Here is a 22067-nt window from a genome sequence, read left to right on the forward strand (position 1 = left end):
GTAGTAGTAGTAGTAGAAGTAGTAGTAGTAGTAGTAGTAGTAGTAGCAGTAGCAGTAGTAGTAGTAGTAGTAGTAGTAGTAGTAGTAGTAGTAGTAGTAGTAGTAGTAGTAGTAGTAGTAGTTGTTGATGTAGTAATAGTAGTAGTAGTAGGAGGAGTAGTAGTAGTAGTAGTAGTAGTAGTAGTAGTAGTAGTAGTAGTAGTAGTAGTAGTAGTAGTAGTAGTAGTAGTAGTAGTAGTAGTAGTTGTAGAAGTAGTAGTAGTAGTAATAGTAGTAGTAGTAGTAGTAGAAGTAGTAGTAGTAGTAGTAGTATTATTATTATTATTATTATTAGTAGTAGTAGTAGTAGTAGAAGTAGTAGTAATAGTAGTGGTAGTAGTAGTAGTAGTATTAGTAGTAGTAGTAGTAGCAGTAGCAGCAGTAACAGTAGCAGTAGAAGTAGCACTAGCAGTAGCAGTAGCAGTTTCAGTAGTAGTAGTAGTAGTAGTAGTAGTAGTAGTAGTAGTAGTAGTAGTAGTAGTAGTAGTAGTAGTAGTTGTAGTAGTAGTAGTAGTAGTAGTAGTAGTAGTAGTAGTAGTAGTAGTAGTAGTAGTAGTAGTAGTAGTAGTAGTAGTAGTAGTAGTAGTAGTAGTAGTAGTAGTAGTAGTAGTAGTAAAAGTAGTAGTAGTAGTAGTAGTAATAGTAGTAGTAGTAGTTGTAGTAGTAGTAGTAGTAGTAGTAGTAGTAGTAGTAGTAGTAGTAGTAGTAGTAGTAGTAGTAGTACTAGTAGTAGTAGTAGTAGTAGTAGTAGTAGTAGTAGTAGTAGTAGTAGTAGTAGTAGTAGTAGTAGTAGTAGTAGTAGTAGAAGTAGTAGTAGTAGTAGTAGTAGTAGTAGTAGTAGTAGTAGTAGTAGTAGTAGTAGTAGTAGTAGTAGTAGTAGTGTACCTACCAGATACGGTGTCCATGAGAAATTTCTCATTCTATACCTACCAGATATTGTGTAAATGAGGAATATCGCCTTCTATACCTACCAGATTTTGTGTGATTTAGGAATACCCCATTCTATACCTACCAGCTACAGTGTTAATGAGGAATATCACATTATATATCTACCAGATACATTGTCAATGAGGAATATCTCATTCTATACCTACCAGATACAATGTAAAATAGCAATATCTCAGTCTATACCTACCAGATACAGTGTCAATGAGGAATATCTCATTCTATACATACAAGATACAGTGTCAATCAGGTATATCGCATTCTATTCCTTCTAGATAAAGTTTCTATGAGGAATATCTCATTGTATACCTACCAGATACAGTGTCTAAGAGGAATATCTCATTATATACCTACCCGACACATTGTCAATGAGGAATATCTCATTATATACCTTCCAGATACAGTGTCTAAGAGGAATATCTCATTCTATACCTACCAGACACAGTGTCAATGAGGAATATCTCATTCTATACCTACCAGATACAGTGTCAATGAGGAGTATCTCATTCTATACCTACTAGTTACAATGTCTATGAGGAATATCGCATTCTTTACCTACCAGATACTTTGTCAAAAGTGTATACAAAAGATATCCACAATCCTAACTCTGTTTTACTAATTGTTAAATGTACATATTTTTTCCACACTAGCTCTAGCACAATAACTTCTTAAAGACGTTATTCTGCTAGAGCTAGTGTGGAAAAAATAACTCCAGAAACAATTACAAGAAAGAAACGTTTGTTTTCACCCGCTAGTCTTTTAATTGAGACAATTGCCTAAAATATATATGACATTGCACACAGTTTAAAACTAATCCTGACAATGATTGACGCTGGTTACCACCTTAGAATGGTCAATCTAAAGCATTGATGGTTAACGCAGATTGAAAGTAACCCCCTGCTTTACCCAGAACCAAACGCAAATACATGCGTGTTAATGAACTGTAATAGTATTGCCTTGGAATTCAAATTAAAAACCAAGACAAGAGCATAAAAGATGTTTACAATAAACTGAGCAACACAATAAGAACTTGATGATGTTATGAATGGAAACAAGCATCAATTTAGCATCGTTGTTGTCAAATTGGGAATATGCATTTGCGTAGTGACGTCCCAGATTACCCTGTGCAGTCCGCAAAGGCTAATCAGGGACGACTCATTCCGCTTCAATGAATTTTTTGTTTAAAGAAGTCTCTTTTAAACGACAATGCTGTTTAGACGGAAAGTTTGGTCCCTTATAAGCTTGTGCAGAATGCAAATAATTATCTGGGACGACACGTTACTCAACGACAATGCTGTTTAGGCGGAAATTTTGTCCCTTATTAGCCTGTGCGGAATACAAATGCATTACGCCCAGTTTTCCCACAACGAGGCTTAGATAAAACACCGTCAATACGCTGTCAGTAAACTGGCTCGTAATTAGTTTTAATATTCGTAACATATATGTACATGTAAGTTAAAACAAATCCTATATGTTAGCGTTACCATTTCATATGATTCGAAAAGATGATTATGTTTAAGTTATTTGTTATGTTACATATGTTTTGGAATATAATCATTATTGTTGAACTGACTTCATATTAAACGGATGTTAAGACATTTGATAACTTTTTTTCATTCAGTCAAAAATCGTTTTAAGCCCTAACGATAGAACGCGCTTCTTTGTTTTAAAACTTCCTCTATTATTAGGTCCTGTGTCACACCTATTCTTATCGACATTTTGTCTCACATACATTATATAGTGTTAAAAGCATGTTCAAAACATGCCCCTTCTTTCAAAACTGTTCCAACCAAAGAGGTAATATGTTTATAATTGTTGGATGTAAAATCATGCAAGCGTTTTCTTGATGTTTCATAACAAAATATATAATAAGTTTACTTTGCCACCCTTTATGTTCTGTTCATCATAAGAGTAGGTCCTATTAAAATAAATAAACATCCTTTTTGTAATCGCTATGCCATTGCATGTTTAACAAGAATTAAATCTGTATGACGTTTTGCGTGACGTCGGTTGAGCATGCAGATTCCATTTATGACTATTTTTTTATTTGCTGAAGCGTTTTCATTTTTTGTCTCATTTGTAGTCGATCCCAATTATAAGAGCGTAATATCACTGACTTTTATAAACGCCCACCGCCATGATAAAAATAGACACCTTTGTATCAGACAATCGTTATCGTAGTGGTACGATAAAACAGTATATCGTATTCTTTTCTCCTATTTCTCATTAAAAGGATTATTAGTATTTATAATTAAGTCAGTTATTGAGTAAAACTATCAAATCTTTTATATGTTCAAGAAAAGTAAAAAAAAATCGTCAGCCGGAAAGTACTCTTTCGCTTTTGCGATATTTTGAATATGTTTTTTGGAGGAATTACCGCTTAAATAATGTTTCAACAATGTTAAAGGCTTCATTTAAAGTGTCGAAATCATTGAATAAAGAATAGCGTTCTTTATATATTTAAAGCAACTTAGTTTAAACATAATTACATATTTAGATTGAGGTGGCAGTACGAAGCGTGACTTGGTATATTTCAGGTTGAACAAGTTTCGACATACATAAATCGATCGTTTAATCATGAGTATGTTTGTTAGTGTATTTTGAACCCACACAGGCCGATTACAAGGTGGTCATATAGCCCGTACACTGCACTGATCCAGACAATTTATGTAATAATTTAAACATTTAATTCCAGTGTAACAAACTGTGAGTGAGTTATCTACGTCTACGTCGCATGCTATATATTGTTTAACACATTGACAACATTATGTAAATAAATGCAAAATAAAATCGTATTTTTTTCATTGTCTACAACAAACCAGTCGCGGTTAAAGGAACCAAGCACAATATTATAATTGTTCTACCCTGGTATTCAATTAATTATTTTGATAATGTTAGGTTTGGTGTTAATACATATACTATTGCTATACAAAATATTTTTTGAAAACGCACATACTGCAAACAGTAGTCAACTTGACAATATACGTACACATATTATGGAAAAGAACATCAAAACGTAAAATATGTTAACAGGAAAGTTCCTAAAGTTGTTATAATACGCGCAGTAAAAGTATCGTGTCATTATTACACCCGACACAGTTACACTTTAGCGACATATTGTATTTTAACCGCTTTTCCGAAGTCATGTTGTTTAGGTTCCGTGATATATCCCTGTCTTTTAATAAGTGATTAAATAAAAACAAACTGTTTTTGTAAGTGCAGCACGTGTACTTGTGTAGCTTGCAAACATAAATTGAGCAAAATACTTTAATTTGGTTTTAAATATCTTAAGAACATTTCAAATAATAACAATAGTCAAACTAGCATATCGGAAACGTTGCAAATAACGTACGATCGTGTTTGTTATATAGCAATTATGTCGTTCTTTATTTCCATTAAGTCTCCATCCAGGTCCCTATCTCGGCCATCAATGTGACAACAAATGGTTCTCAATGGTATGACTGGACCGCAGATAAAGTCAACCAGGGCGATTTACGTCACAGAGCTGACGAATGTCTATGTTGCACTGCACTACACAGACCATCTTGGGTGCAAATGGGACTGAACAAGCCTTATATTGTGGAAAGAGTGCTTGTTTTGGGCCGTACAGATCAACGTATGCATACGTTGTGTTTGTATAAAATATGAACGTATTGGTTTTGAAGCACGCTTAAGCATGCATTATTTTTGTACACGTTTCTTTTTATTTAATCGTTTACGTTTTTATTATAATGAATAAAAGACATTTCGGCGCTGTGCTTGTTTTTCATTATATGTCATGGAGTTCCGATATTAACATTAAAAAGACTTAATAAATGTTTGTATTGTCATTAACATGTCTTACACACTTAATGCTTCTCTGCAGGTGGCCAATTTGACAACATCAACATGTCAATGGGTCTATGGACAGAATCCCTTCAAGATGAACAATTCACATTTAAAAATGGGACCATCGCGGAGATGAGGCTAACTCCCCCTCGTGAAATACAGTTTGTACGGGTTATGGGGAATGGAAATTCCCACTTTCTTGTGATATGTGAGATATTGTTATACCGACAAGCAGGTAACGTGTCTTGTTTATTGAATATATTCATGTATTAACCTTGCATGTTATGTGAACAGCTAGGGTATTTAGTTAAGCTTGCATTTATTTACAATTTTAGCAAAACAATTGCAGTTATTGTGTGTTTCTGTCTTAATCACAAATCAAACACTAACACTCAATACAAACACAATCAAGTTACCAGAAGATCCTCTTAACAGTAAATAACAATTCCTCAACCACAACCATATATATATATATATATATATATATATATATATATATATATATATATATATATATATATAATATTCTTCATCCAAAGCACACAAATGGTATTTAATGTCATGAAAACTTTAAACCGATAAATATGCTTTTTTATGTTGTTATTACAATACATACTTTATGGTGAAATCAGAAATTTCAAGCTATTTGCGTATCCAAAATTTAAGTATTACTTTAAAATGAAATGAGCATTTACAATTAAAATATTGGTCGTAGTTATTATTGTTGAACATACTTCCAAAACCTTTTTTATATTGAATGTGTTTCAAGAGAGTATCCTCAAAAAACGTACGTTCAAGCGAATATACGCATTTAAGAAACATATTTCGTCGTTAACCGTTTAATACACGACAATTTAACGCACTTCTGTTTGTTATCAGACTGCCCACTCGGACGCTACAGCGTTAACTGTTCCAAACAATGCCATTACCGTATGGGCTCATGCGACAGTGTTACAGGTGCATGCGTGAATGGGATCTGTGAAGACGGATGGATTGGAATGACGTGCAATGAAAGTAAGTTCTCATTTTATATGAAAGAAATAAAAACTCAACCGTTAAACAAACAATATATGTAAACACAGAATAATCTGCAAATTACACTCACGAACAATATAATTATTTTGACTATTTTATATTTATTTCAAACGTTATGTAATGAATACTATATTCAATGATCCCTGAATTAATGAATGATTTTTATGTTTATGTTGATTGTGTTTATGGATTTAACAAACAGATAGCTATTGCACATAAGAGACGCTACACTACGGTCCATGTACAATTTGATGATGTTTGGTTAGTTTTTATTATCATATTGGTTCCGCAATCGGATTTTCATTTTCGTATATTGTACCATGCATTTTAATCCGAATAACTGTATATGAACGAATGCACAGTCAATGTTTGCACCGTCAATGAGTTTAACAGCATAATTATTAATATAAAGCTAAACTTTCAAAATTTCGCAACAAAAAACTGTATACCTTGTGTTGTTTTCTAACTAAAAAATCTGTGTCTTAAATTTTTAATAATAAATCATTTTCAATGCATTTTCGTTTAATACAAACCAGTTTCAACATCGGAATACAATTAAAGGCTGTTTCACAGTGCAACCGGATGTTAAAACTTCACTTCACAAATACTTACCGAACCGTAAAATCTTTATTGCATGTATCGCATTTGACGACCCTAAACCGGTCGGTTAGATAATGAAGGACATATTAACATCAGGTACAATATACAGCATTATGTCTGTGTTTGTTCTAAAACGAAATACATCCCATGATGAAACCATACTTCTCGAAACACATCACTGGCCGTAATAAAAATTAAAACAGAACGTATTCACATTAATCCTTACGGTTTTTCAATACTTACAGCATGCCACCCAGGCACATTTGGTGCTAACTGTTCATCCATATGCCGCTGCCACAACAACATGACATGTAACCACTTTAACGGATCTTGTCCAAATAACCAATGCGCTGCAGGATGGAAGCATGACAACTGTAGCGTAGGTACGTCTCAGCATTTAATTGAGTCTCATTTTGAAGAAACGGGGCTCAATGCATGTGCGTAAAATGTCGAACACAGATGAACCTGTGTAGTCGGCACATGTTTATCAGGGACGACATTTTCCGCTTTTGTTTGGACATGTTCGTTTAAAGGAAGTATTTTCTATGTGAAAATCGAGTTAAGGTAGAAAGCGTCCATGAATAGCCCATGTAGACTGTAAAGGCTAATCTAGGACGACACTTGACGCACATGCGTATAGCCCATGTAGACTGTAAAGGCTAATCTAGGACGACACATGACGCACATGCATTAAGCCCAGTCTTAATAGCCCATGTAGACTGTAAAGGCTAATCTAGGACGACACATGACGCACATGCATTAAGCCCAGTCTTAATAGCCCATGTAAGACTGTAAAGGCTAATCTAGGACGACACTTGACGCACATGCATTGAGCCCAGTCTTAATAGCCCATGTAGACTGTAAAGGCTAATCTAGGACGACACATGACGCACATGCATTAAGCCAAGTCTTAATAGCCCATGTAAGACTGTAAAGGCTAATCTAGGACGACACTTGACGCACATGCATTAAGCCCAGTCTTAATAGCCCATGTAAGACTGTAAAGGCTAATCTAGGACGACACTTGATGCACATGCATTAAGCCCAGTCTTAATAGCCCATGTAAGACTGTAAAGGCTAATCTAGGACGACACTTGACGCACATGCATTAAGCCAAGTCTTAATAGCCCATGTAAGACTGTAAAGGCTAATCTAGGACGACACTTGACGCACATGCATTAAGCCCAGTCTTAATAGCCCATCTAGACTGTAAAAGCTAATCTAGGACGACACTTGACGCACATGCATTAAGGCCCGTCTTAATAGCCCATGTAGACTGTAAAGGCTAATCTAGGACGACACTTGACGCACATGCATTAAGCCCCGTCTTTCCCAGAGTGAGCTGCATTTCATTGATGAACGAAACTGCAATTTTAATAGTTATATTGAATATGCATGTTTTATTTGAAATTAATAAATGGTTCTTATTTTAAACGAGCACTGTTGTAACGATTTATAAATAGGACGGCTATATCGCAAAACTGCATTACTACACATTATAAATTATACGCTTAAACGTTGTCCGTGTAGATTGTTGTTAAACCATTAAATGTAACACAATATTTTTTTAAACAAAAATCGGTCGTTACAAGAAATGATACAAGGAGTAGAAACTTTATTTTCTTCGATATTGTATAAACAGTTCAATAGTATTAATGTTAGAATGCAAGTGGATGTAGCAATTAAAATAAATAACATACATATATGAAACGTCTATCAAGGCAAACAATATATACACGCTATTTCCTCAGTCCTGTTTTCAGTTTCGTTATTAAAGCTCATTACTTTGCAGATATCGGACACAATACTTTGTGATATAAGTCCACTCGTATAAACATCTTAGGTTATATCTTCATTTAAGTACGCGGTGATTTGATTTTTATTATTATATTAACACACATGGGATAGCGATAGCTTTAAAATGATACAATTAAGGTGTCGCATTATATGCAGGCCTACGGGCCCTTAGCTGATACTTTTTTACGACAAGCTTTATGACTTGCATTGGGGTTTATAGTTTTAAATAGTACATTACATGTAAGAAAAATACTGCTTTGTTTGAATTAATTTAATTGCAAGCCTTTAAAAAATCCGATTCACACTTAACCAAGATTTGTTGTAACCGATAAAAGTAAAGTGTTCAAACAATGTTTAGCATATCAAGAAGTCGGTGTCTCAATATAAAGCTGAATCAAGATGGCCTTACCAAATTATATGTAGTTTGTAAAATAAAAACGTTTTCACTAATTTATTAACTTAAATATTCTTTAATTGAAATGTGGTTTACAGCATGCGGTCAAGGCAATTTTGGCCTAAACTGCACCTCCCCCTGCCATTGTCTACAAGGAGCAAGCTGTGACCATGTGTCTGGCAACTGTCCTGGTGACCAATGTGCACCTGGTTGGACTACTAGTAACTGTAGTGTTGGTAAGATTCAAAATTGTCGATTGGTGTCGGATAAATGACCGAGTATCTGTCTATTATCATGTATACACAAAACAACCTTTTATAACGATGTCTTATGCAACGCAAAGTATTCGTTTCAAATTCTGATCAACTCAAACTGCTTCCATATAAATAGCACTGTTATCTTTTGGGTGAGACTTTCATAACTTGCGATCCAGGCATGTTTGGTACAACTGCCTCTCTGTCTGCAATCGCCTTCATGACGCTATATGAAACTATGATTCCGTTTACTGTTTTAATAACGAAAGTGGTGCTGGGTGGATTAATATCAACTGTAGCGGTGGTACAAAGGTAAAATTCCAATTTTAACGTTGGTATGAATTTTACGATGTTGCATTTGCATGCAACGCAAATATATTTAATGTTATTTACAGGCTTACTTTACAACGGCATATTAAATACACATAACTACCATATATACCACTTGAAGCTACTAACACTACCTCTTTTACAACAATTTGCAACAATACCTTCATCATCACATTTTTGCTGCACTTGATCCTTGTAGTAATGAGTATTCTGTAGTGCAAGCAAATGCGATAGCAATAATTCCCAAAATACTTGAATTATTCTAATTGTGATTCTTTAAACAAAAATCGGTCGTTACAAGAAATGTTACAATAAGTAGAAACTTTACTTTCTTCGATATTGTATTAACAGTTCAATAGTGTTAATGTTATAATGCAAGCGGATGTAGCAATTAAAATAAATAACATACATATATGAAACGTCTATCAAGGCAAACAATATATACACGCTATTTCCTCAGTCTTGTTTTCAGTTTCGTTATTAAAGCTCATTTCTATGCAGATATCGGACACAATACTTTGTGATATAAGTCCACTCGTATAAACATCTTAGGTTATCTACATTTAAGTACGCGGTGATTTGATTTTTATTATTATATTAACACACACGGGATAGCGATAGCTTTAAAATGATACAATAAAGGTGTCGCTTTATATGCAGGCCTACGGGCCCTTAGCTGATACTTTTTTACGACAAGCTTTATGACTTGCATTGGGGTTTGTAGTTTTAAATAGTACATTACATGTAAGAAAAATACTGCTTTGTTTGAATTAATTTAATTACAAGCCTTTAAAAAATCCGATTCACACTTAACCAACATTTGTTGTAACCGATAAAAAAAAGTGTTCAAACAATGTTTAGCATATCAAGAAGTCGGTGTCTCAACATAAAGCTGAATCAAGATGGCCTTACCAAATTATATGTAGTTTGTAAAATAAAAACGTTTTCAATAATTTATTAACTTAAATATTCTTTAATTGAAATGTGGTTTACAGCATGCGGTCAAGGCAATTTTGGCCTAAACTGCACCTCCCCCTGCCATTGTCTACAAGGAGCAAGCTGTGACCATGTGTCTGGCAACTGTCCTGGTGACCAATGTGCACCTGGTTGGACTACTAGTAACTGTAGTGTTGGTAAGATTCAAAATTGTCGATTGATGTCGGATAAATGACCGAGTATCTGTCTATTATCATGTGTACACAAAACAACCTTTTATAACGATGTCTTATGCAACGCAAGGTATTCGTTTCAAATTCTGATCAACTCAAACTGCTTCCATATAAATAGCACTGTTATCTTTTGGGTGAGACTTTCATAACTTGCGATCCAGTCATGTTTGGTACAACTGCCTCTCTGTCTGCAATTGCCTTCATGACGCTGTATGAAACTATGATTCCGTTTACTGTTTTAATAACGAAAGTGGTGCTGGGTGGATTAATATTAACTGTAGCGGTGGTACAAATGTTAAATGCCAATTTTAACGTTGGTATGAATTTTACGATGTTGCATTTGCATGCAAAACCAATATATTCAATGGTATTTACAGGCTTACTTTACACCGGTATATTAAATACACATAACTACCATATATACCACTTGAAGCTACTAACACTACCTCTTTTACAACAATTTGCAACAATACCTTCATCATCACATTTTTGCTGCACTTGATCCTTGTGGTAATGAGTATTCTGTAGTGCAAGCATATGCGATAGCAATAATTCCCAAAATACTTGAATTATTCTAATTGTTATTCTTTAGAATGTACCTCATCATCGCATGTTATTCCTCCATTTGTACAGCATGCGGTCAAGGTATGCTTGGTCTTAACTGCTCCTCCCTCTGCAATTGCCTAAAAGTTGAAAGCTGTGACCATGTCTCTGGCAACTGTTCAAATGACCAATGTTCGCCTGGGTTGATTGCTAGCAACTGTAGTGTCAGTAATTTATGAGTCTTGTTCTGTAACAACGGGGGTTTCATGTATGTGCGTAAAATGTCGTTTCACTTTAGCCTCTGCAGTCCGCTTTTATGCTGTTTTTGTTTAAAGAAAGTCTCTTTTCAGCAGATATCCAGTTCAGACGGAAAGTGTCGTCCCTGATTAGCCTATGCTTTAATACGATTTTCGCAACTATCTATTCGCATAATTTCGCAAGTCATTGAAACAGTAAATGTTGCTTAAAATCTACAAAATACTTTTATATGTGCCACATAAAGCCGTTTACCTCGGGTACGTATGCTTTACGTATTACTGCTGTTACAATTCTAAGCACATGTGATGCTCTATCGACATTTAAAGCATGCTACCGATGGCCTCAAGTGCTCCTCATCATGTAATTGTGACTTCCCATCAATCATGTTTGTGGCCATTATCCGGATTTGATCCTGGGTGGAGAGACGGTATCTGTTGCATGGTTGAGATTGACATGTGCGTCCCTGGGTGGAGAGACAGTATCTGTTGCACGGTTGAGATTGACATGTGCGACCCTGGGTGGAGAGACAGTATATGTTGCACGGTTGAGATTGACATGTGCGATCCTGGGTTGAGAAACAGAATGTGTTGCACGGTTGAGATTGACATGTGCGATCCTGGGTGGAGAGACAGTATATGTTGCACGGATGAGATTGACATGTGCGCCCCTGTGTGGAGATACGGTATCTGTTACACGGTTGAGATTGACATGTGCGATCCTGGGTGGAGAGACAGTATATGTTGCACGGATGAGATTGACATGTGCGCCCCTGTGTGGAGATATGGTATCTGTTGCACGGTTGAGATTGACATGTGCGATCCTGGGTGGAGAGACAGAATCTGTTGCACGGGTGAGATTGACATGTGCGATCCTGGGTGGAGAGACAGAATCGGTTGCACGGATGAGATTGACATGTGCGCCCCTGTGTGGAGATACGGTATCTGTTGCACGGTTGAGATTGACATGTGCGATCCTGGGTGGAGAGACAGAATCTGTTGCACGGATGAGATTGACATGTGCGATCCTGGGTGGAGAGACAGAATCTTTTGCACGGATGAGATTGACATGTGCGACCCTGAGCGGAGATACGGTATCTGTTGCACGGTTGAGATTGACATGTGCAATCCTGGGTGCAGAGACAGAATCTGTTGCACGGATGAGATTGACATGTGCAACCCTGAGCGGAGAGACAGAATCTTTTGCACGGTTGAGATTGACATGTGCGACCCTGGGTGGAGAGACAGAATCTGTTGCTCGGTTGAGATTGCCATGTGCGACCCTGGGCGGAGAGACGGTATATGTTGCACGGATGTGATTGACATGTGCGACCCTGAGCGGAGATACGGTATCTGTTGCACGGTTGAGATTGACATGTGCGATCCTGGGTGGAGAGACGAAATCTGATGCACGGTTGAGATTGACATGTGCGATCCTGGGTGGATATACAGTATCTGTTGCACGGATGAGATTGACATATGCGTCCCTGGGTGGAGATACAGCATCTGTTGCACGGATGAGATTGATATGCGCGTTCCTGGTTGGAGAGACATTATCTGTTTCACGGTCGAGATGGACATGTGCAATCCTCGGTCGAGAGGTAGTATCTGTTGCACGGTTGAGATTGACATGTGCGATCCTGGGTGGAGAGACATAATCTGTTACACGGTTGAGATTGACATGTGCGATCCTGGGTGGAGAGACAACATCTGTTGCACGGTTGAGATTGACATGTGCGACCCTGTGTGGAGAGACAGAATCTGTTGCACGGTTTAGATTGACATGTGCGATCCTGGGTGGAGAGACAGCATCTGTTGCACGGTTGAGATTGACATGTGCGACCCTGGGTTGGGAGACAGAATCTGTTGCACGGTTTAGATTGACATGTGCGTCCCTGGGTGGAGAGACATAATCTGTTGCACGGTTGAGATTGACATGTGCGATCCTGGGTGGAGAGACAGCATCTGTTGCACGTTTGAGATTGACTTGTGCGACCCTTGGTGGCGAGACAAAATCTGTTGCACGGTTGAGATTGACATGTGCGACCCTGGGTGGAGAGACAAAATCTCTTGCACGGTTGAGATTGACATGTGCGATCCTGGGTGGAGAGACAGCATCTGTTGCACGGTTGAGATTGACATGTGCGATTGACATGTGCGACCCTGGGTGGAGAGACAAAATATGTTGCACGGTTGAGATTGATATGTGCGACCCTCGGTGGAGAGACAAAATATGTTGCACGGGTGAGATTGATATGTGCGATCCTGGGTGAAGAGACAGTATATGTTGCAAGGTTGAGATTGACATGTTCGACCCTGGGTGGAGAGACAAAATCTGTTGCACGGTTGAGATTGATATATGCGACCCTGGGTGGAGAGACATAATCTGTTGCACGGTTGAGATTGACATGTGCGATCCTGGGTGGAGAGACAGTATCTGTTGCACGGATGAGATTGACATGTGCGACCCTGGGTGGAAGACAAAATCTGTTGCACGGTTGAGATTGATAAGTGCGATCCTGGGTGGAGAGACAGTATCAGTTGCACAGTTGAGATTGACTTGTGCGATCCTGGGTGAAGAGACAGTATCTGTTGCACGGTTGAGATTGATATGCGACCCTAGGTGGAGAGACAAAATCTGTTGCACGGTTGAGATTGATATGTGCGATCCTGGGTGGAGAGACAGTATCTGTTGCACGGTTGATATTGACATGTGCGACCCTGGGTGGAGAGACAGAATCTGTTGCACGGTTGGGATTAACATGTGCGATCCTGGGTGGAGAGACAGTATCTGTTGCACGGATGAGATTCACATGTGCGCCCCTGGTTGGAGAGACAAAATCTGTTGCACGGTTGAGATTGATACGTGCGACCCTGGGTGGAGAGACAGTATATGTTGCACGGTTGAGATTGACATGTGCGTCCCTGGTTGGAGATACAGTATATGTTGCACGGTTGAGATTGACATGTGCGATCCTGGGTGGGGAGCCAGAATCTGTTGCACGGTTGAGATTGACATGTGCGACCCTGGGTGGAGAGACAGTATATGTTGCACGGTTGAGATTGACATGTGCGATCCTGGGTTGAGAAACAGAATCTGTTGCACGGTTGAGATTGACATGTGCGATCCTGGGTGGAGAGACAGTATATGTTGCACGGTTGAGATTGACATGTGCGATCCTGGGTTAAGAGACAGAATCTGTTGCACGGTTCAGATTGACATGTGCGAACCTGGGTGGAGAGACAGCATCTGTTGCACGGTTGAGATTGACATGTGCGACCCAGGGTGGAGAGACCGAATTTGTTGCACTGTTGAGATTGACATGTGCGACCCTGGGTTGAGAGACAGTATCTGTTGCATGGTTGAGATTGACATGTGCGACCCTGGGTGGAGAGACAGTATATGTTGCACGGTTGAGATTGATATATGCGACCCTGGGTGGAGAGAATAAATCTGTTGCACGGTTCAGATTGATATGTGCGATCCTGGGTGTAGAGACAGTATCTGTTGCACGGTTGAGATTGACATATGCGACTCTGGGTGGAGAGACAAAATTTGTTGCACGGTTGAGATTGACATGTGCAACCCTGGGTGGAGAGACAAAATCTGTTGCACGGTTGAGATTGATATGTGCGACCCTGGGTGGAGAGACATAATCTGTTGCACGGTTGAGATTGACATATGCGATCCTGGGTGGAGAGACAGTATCTGTTGCACGGATGAGATTGACATGTGCGACCCTGGGTGGAGAGACAAAATCTGTTGCACGGATGAGATTGACATGTGCGACCCTGGGTGAAGAGACAGTATATGTTGCACGGTTGAGATTGACATGTGCGATCCTGGGTTGAGAGACAGAATCGGTTGCACGGTTGAGATTGACATGTGCGATCCTGGGTGGAGTGACAGTATATGTTGCACGGTTGAGATTGACATGTGCGATCCTGGGTGGAGAAACAAAATCTGTTGCATGGTTGAGATTGACATGTGCAATCCTGGGTGGAGAGACAGCATCAGTTGCACGGTTGAGATTAATATTTGCGACCCTGGGTGGAGAGACAGAATTTGTTGCACGGTTGAGATTGCCATGTGCGTCCCTGGGTGGAGAGACAGAATCTGTTGCACGGTTTAGATTGACATGTGCGATCCTGGGTGGAGAGACAGCATCTGTTGCACGGTTGAGATCGACATGTGCGACCCTGGGTGGAGAGACAAACTCTGTTGCACGGTTGAGATTGACTTGTGCGACCCTGGGTGGAGAGACAAAATCTTTTGCACGGTTGAGATTGACTTATGCGATCCTGGGTGGAGAGACAACATCTGTTGCACGGTTGAGATTGACATGTGCGACCCTGGGTTGAGAAACAGAATCTGTTGCACGGTTGAGATCGACCTGTGCGTCCCTTGTTGGAGATACAGCGTCCCTGGTTGGAGATACAGTATCTGTTGTACGGTTGAGATTGATATGTGCGACCCTGGGTGGAGAGACAGTATCTGTTGTACGGTTGAGATTGACATACGCGATCCTGGGTGTAGAGACAGTATCTGTTGTACGGTTGAGATTGACATGTGCGATCCTGGATCAGCATCTGTTGCACGGTTGAGATTGACATGTGCGACCCTTGGTGGAGAGACAGCATCTGTTGCAAGGTTGAGATTGACATGTGCGACCCTGGGTGGAGAGACAGATTCTGTTGCACGGTTGAGATTGACATGTGCGACCATGGGTTGAGAGACAGAATCTGTTGCACGATTGAGATTGACATGTGCGTCCCTGGGTAGAGAGACAGTATCTGTTGCACGGTTGAGATTGATATGTGCGATCCTGGGTCGGGAGACAGTATCTGTTGCACGGTTGAGATTGACATGTGCGACCCTGGGTGGAGAGACGGTATCTGTTGCACGGTTGAGATTGACATGTGCGACCCTGGGTGGAGAGACATAATCTGTTGCACGGTTGAGATTGACATGTGCGATCCTGGGTGGAGAGACGGTATCTGTTGCACGGTTGAGATTGACATGTGCGCCCCTGTGTGGAGAGACAGTATCTGTTGCACGGTTGAGATTGACATGTGCGACCCTGGGTGGAGAGACGGTATCTGTTGCACAGTTGAGATTGAAATGTGCGATCTCGGGTGGAGAGACAGTATTTGTTGTAGGGTTGATATTGAAATGTGCGATCATGGGTGGAGAGACAAAATCTGTTGCACGATTGAGATTTATATGTGCGATCCTGGGTGGAGTAACAGTACCTGTTACACGGTTGAGATTGACATGTGCGAACCTGGGTGGAGAGACAAAATCAGTTGCACGGTTGAGATTGATATGTGCGACCCTGGGTGGAGATACACATAATCTGTTGCACGGTTGAGATTGACATGTGCGATCCTGGGTGGAGAGACAGTATCTTTTGCACGGATGAGATTGACATGTGCGATCCTGGGTGGAGAGACAGCATCTGTTGCACGGTTGAGATTGATATGTGCGACCCTGGGTGGAGAGACAGAATCAGTTGCACATATGAGATTTACATGCCTTAGAATGCGATCCTGGGTTGAGAGACAGTATCTGTTGCACGGTTGAGATTGACATGTGCGACCCTGGGTGGAAACACGGTATATTTTGCACGGTTGAGATTGACATGTGCGACCCTGGGTGGGGAGACAGTATATGTTGCACGGTTGAGATTGACATGTGCGACCCTGGGTGAAGAGACGGTATCTGTTGCACGGATGAGATTGACATGTGCGTCCGTGGTTGGAGAGACAACATCTGTTGCACGGTTGAGATTGATATGTGCGATCCTGGGTGGAGAGACATTATCTATTGCACGGTTGAGATCGACATGTGCGACCCTGGGTGGAGAGACAGTTTATGTTGCACGGTTGAGATTGACTTGTGCGACCCTGGGTGGAGAGACAAAATCTGTTGCACGGTTGAGATTGATATGTGCGACCCTGGGTGGAGAGACGGTATCTGTTGCACGGTTAAGATTGACATGTGCGATCCTGGGTGGAGAGACAGCATATGTTGCACGGTTGAGATTGACATGTGCGATCCTGGGTGGAGAGACAGTATCTGTTGCACGGTTGAGATTGATATTTGCGATCCTGGGTGGAGAGACAGTATATGTTGCACGGTTGAGATTGACATATGCGATCCTGGGTGGAGAGACAGTATCTGTTGCACGGTTGAGATTGATATGTTCGATCCTGGGTGGAGAGACGGTATCTGTTGCACGGTTGAGATTAATATGTGCGATCCTGGGTGGAGAGACGGTATCTGTTTCACGGTTGGGGTTGACATGTGCGATCCTGGGTGGAGAGACGGTATCTGTTGCACGGTTGAGATTGACTTGTGCTATCCTGGGTGGAGAGACAGAATCTGTTGCAGGATTGAGATTGACATGTGCGATCCTTGGTGGAGAGACAGTATCTGTTGCACGGTTGAGATTGACATGCCTTAGAATGCGACCCTGTGTGGAGAGACAGAATCTGTTGCACGGATGAGATTGACATGTGCGACCCTGGATGGAGGGACAGCATCTGTTGTACGGTTGAGATTGACATGTGCGATATTGGGTGGAGAGACGGTATTTGTTGCACGGTTGAGATTGACATGTGCGATCATGGTTGGAGAGACAGAATCTGTTGCACGGTTGAGATTGACATGTGCGATCCTGTGTGGAGAGACAGTATCTGTTGCACGGTTGAGATTGATATGTGCGATCCTGGATGGAGAGACAGTATCTGTTGCACGGTAGAGATTGACATGTGCGATCTTGGGTGGAGAGACGGTATCTGTTGCACGGTTGAGATTGACATGTGCGATCCTGGATGGAGAGTCCGTATCTGTTGCACGGTTGAGATTGACATGTGCGATCATGGGTGGAGAGACAGTATCTGTTACACGGTTGAGATTGACATGTGCGATCCTGGGTGGAGAGACAGTATCTGTTGCACGGTTGTGATTGACATGTGCGATCCTGGTTCGAGAGACAGTATCTGTTGCACGGTTGAGATTGACATGTGCGACCCTGGGTGGAGAGACGGTATCTGTTGCTTGATCGACATACTGTATAATAATGTTACCACCAATGAATATGATTAATATTGAAGTTGATATTTCATACTTTTTTAGCGCTAAATCAGTATCTTACATTTTTTTACAATTGTATGCACATGAGAATAAAATCATGATTGATATTAAAATGAGTAAATTTGTATACATATATTTGTTCACTGAACAGCGAGGCCATGCATTTTATTGTTTTAGCTTTTTATTGGTACATTGTTCTTATTCTCGAACTCTTATAAGGTCAACGTCAACTCTTGTACTGAGTGTGGGTGTCGAGATTTAAGTCTTATTGGTATGCTATTGCAAAATGATTTTTTTAAATTATTATGGAGTTGTTACCCAATATTAGTACCTTGTTATCAATGATTTATTTCTATGATACACTTCTTATCAAATGATTTTCTTGAAATTGTTTTATGCATGCATATTAATATATTAGCTGGGCTTAATGAATGCGCGTTAAGTGTCATCACAGATTAGACTGTGCAGTCCACACAGGCTAATAAGGGACTACAGTTTCCGCTTTACGAAATTTTTCCTTTAAAGGAATAATCTTTGAACGGATAAAGTGTAGGTGGAAAATGATGTCCTTGATAATCCTGTGCAGACTAAACATGCTAATCTGGGACGACACTTGACGCACATGCATTTAGCCCAGTTTTCCAAGAACGAGGCTCATATTTATGTATCAATATTTTATTGTAGCCTGCGAATCGGGATCATACGGACAAAACTGCGCCATGGACTGTCACTGTGACAAGTGTCATCACATCAATGGATCCTGCGCAATGTCTTCTCAATGTCACGATGGGTACAAAATGGATAACGGTTTCTGCAAACGTAAATATTCATTAATTTCATTTTTCACTTTCCTTGTTCCATGCTTATTTGCATATACCAAATTACGCACATACACACAAGACAGAACACATGCAATAGATTATATGTTATTTTCTAGATATACTAGTGAATTGCAGCGCAAGAAGAGACAAGAGGGATTAATACCATCATGATCGCTGGCGTTGACTACTACTACTTCTACTACTACGACTACGGCTACTGCTACTACTAGGACGAGGACGACAAGGACTTCTACGACGACGACGGCGACTACGACGAGGACGACGACGACGACGACGACGACGACGAGGAGACGACGACGACTACGACGACTACGACGACGACTACGACGACGACTACGACGACGACGACGACTACGACGACGACGACGACGACGACGACGACGACTACGACGACGACGACGACGACGACGACGACGACGACGACTACGACGACGACACGACGACGACGACGACGACGACGACGACGACGACGACGACGACGACGACGACGACTACGACGACGGACAGCGACGACGACGACGACGACGACGGACGACGACGACGACGACGAAGACGACGACGACGACGACGACGACGAGACGACGACGACGACGACGACGACGACGACGACGACGACGACGACGACTACTACTACTACGACTACTACGACATACGACGACGACGACGACTACCTACGACTACTACTACTACTACTACTACTACTACTCCGACTACTATACGACTACTACTACTACTACTACTACTACTACTACTACTACTACTACTACTACTACTACTACTACTACTACTACTACTACTACTACTACTACTACTACTACTACTACTACTACTACTACTACTACTACTACTACTACTACTACTTCTACTACTACTACTACTACTACTACTACTACTACTTCTAGTTGTACTACTACTACTATTACTACTATTACTACAACTACTATTAATACTACTACTACTACTACCGTTTCCAAGTGTAAATCGAGTGGTGCTAAAGGTTTGTAATCGCATTTCGCTGATATTATTAAATGAAATGACTTTATCAGCTGACATACTTTATGAAGTCGTAGAATCAATAAAAATTTATAATTAATGTCTTAGCCAATGAAGATACTAAGCAATCGTTGACAATTATATGGATTGTAACGACATTGGGGCTATGTCTGCTGGTAGTTGGCGTCACCATTGCTAGCCTGTGTATCCGAAGGAAGAAAAGTAAGAAATATCATTTTAATATATACTGTATAATAGGTTCTAGAATCTTGTTAACAAGAAGGTATTTAGGTGATATTTGTATTTATTTCATTTCATCGTGAATCCAAAAAGTTTCGATTCTGTTGCTCTTGGATATTGTACCCGATTAGTTATCTATTTGTAAGTAAATCATTTTTAACTTTAACTATTGTATTATTTAAATTTTAATTGCGATCCTATGATATTTATGTTAATGTACGCACGTGTGTTTTGTTTATGCTGACCAAATGCCGAGGCCAAAGTTATAATCTGTGTTTTTTGTTAAATGTTTGCATCTCATGTTGTGACCTGTATTGCATAGGCGATCGGGGAAAATACGGTTAATGTATGTTAACAAGAAATTCTCTCCGAAGTTTATTTTTCATTTCTGTGCGATGTGTACGCTTGGTGTAAAAACAAATATGCCCATTTGACCAACTATTTTATTTTCTGAGCAGAATTTTCATGAAAATCAATGTTATGAAGTAATCAATATGTTTTATTTAACTTAGAAGAGGCAAAAAAGAAAGCTCTGCAAACCGCTCAACAGTAAGTGAATGCATTTTTGAAAAAAAATAACGTTTTGTTCAAATGTTGAGATTTAAATATTATAACTAAAGTGTGAATATAAAATGACAAACATGTACTCAAATCACCGTTATCGACAAAAGTATATAGTATACAAAATATTGATAACTATGTTATTTCATGTTTAGGATCGAATTTCAACCATCGAATAGAGCTCAAGGTTAGTGCTTGATATCATTCCATTACCAAGTTATATTTAGTAACCCATACGTCATTTCTTAATAAATATATGCTTCATATCATTTGTCTCTTGGTGTGCACGGAGGCATACGCAATGTGTGAAAAACGTATACATAATGGTATTCACAATATTATAAAAAAAGAGGTATTAACAAACATATGGGGTGTTGATAATCTCTAAATGCATTCAATGACAGTTGTGATAAATGCTATTTGTAAAATTTGTTACATCAACCTCGTTCATTATGAAGTCTTGCCCGACGACACTCATGACGATAACATCGTGCAATATGAGGTCGTCCCTGACGCCATTACAAAGCATGGGGCGACACCAATGTACGAGTCTCTCCAGGTTAGTAGTAACTTTTCATAGGTTGATGCATATGTTAAAATATACCTAATACATTGAATTCCATTCGTTTTATCGTACAGCGTTTGATCTAGATGAGTAATTATTAAGAATAACTTTAGATAAGATCTTACTTACGAGAGTTGTAAATGCAAGAAAAGGTCTTCCTGATCTTGTTTGGATTGCCAACCGTATTATGTTAACTTGTCTAAGAGCAATTCAATATAGCATGCCCATTAAACGGAAGCCTACTAAGTGAGTTAAATTAATGATAACACTACAGCTGATGCAATAGACAACATTTTGAACGATGATCACTTTTAAACATACACACGTTCAAGTGCATACGTAATTGAAGTTTCACGGCTAAGTGCGAGATCTAAATTTCTTAAAACCGTTTTATTCCAAATTGTCCGGTCAAAGAATGTGCAACAAATTGTATTCATTTTAGGCCCCGTGTTTTGCCTTTCATACTGCAATTGGAAGCTTCAAATTAGTAAAAGACTTGCTTAAGGTCGAAATGTTTTCTTTTCTAGTGACACCTAATGAGTTGCATTATTCCAAGATTGTATTCAAATTAATCCACAG

At 39.6% G+C, this 22067-nt stretch overlaps 1 protein-coding gene across 1 annotated transcript in view; it reads left to right on the forward strand.

Annotated features, from left to right (window-relative positions):
- Positions 1 to 22067, forward strand: part of LOC127842942 (multiple epidermal growth factor-like domains protein 10) — a 28304-nt gene that overhangs the window by 2394 nt on the left and 3843 nt on the right. The window contains exons 2-12 of the mRNA XM_052372741.1: positions 4385 to 4600; positions 4850 to 5047; positions 5692 to 5826; positions 6693 to 6830; positions 8737 to 8874; positions 10218 to 10355; positions 18972 to 19106; positions 20231 to 20344; positions 20875 to 20911; positions 21079 to 21110; positions 21382 to 21482. Coding sequence (XP_052228701.1) covers positions 4385 to 4600; positions 4850 to 5047; positions 5692 to 5826; positions 6693 to 6830; positions 8737 to 8874; positions 10218 to 10355; positions 18972 to 19106; positions 20231 to 20344; positions 20875 to 20911; positions 21079 to 21110; positions 21382 to 21482 — 1382 coding nt within the window. The remainder of the gene's footprint in view (positions 1 to 4384; positions 4601 to 4849; positions 5048 to 5691; positions 5827 to 6692; positions 6831 to 8736; positions 8875 to 10217; positions 10356 to 18971; positions 19107 to 20230; positions 20345 to 20874; positions 20912 to 21078; positions 21111 to 21381; positions 21483 to 22067) is intronic.

This window comes from Dreissena polymorpha, chromosome 8 (genome assembly GCF_020536995.1).
Source record: "Dreissena polymorpha isolate Duluth1 chromosome 8, UMN_Dpol_1.0, whole genome shotgun sequence".
Taxonomy (NCBI): Eukaryota; Metazoa; Mollusca; class Bivalvia; order Myida; family Dreissenidae; genus Dreissena; species Dreissena polymorpha.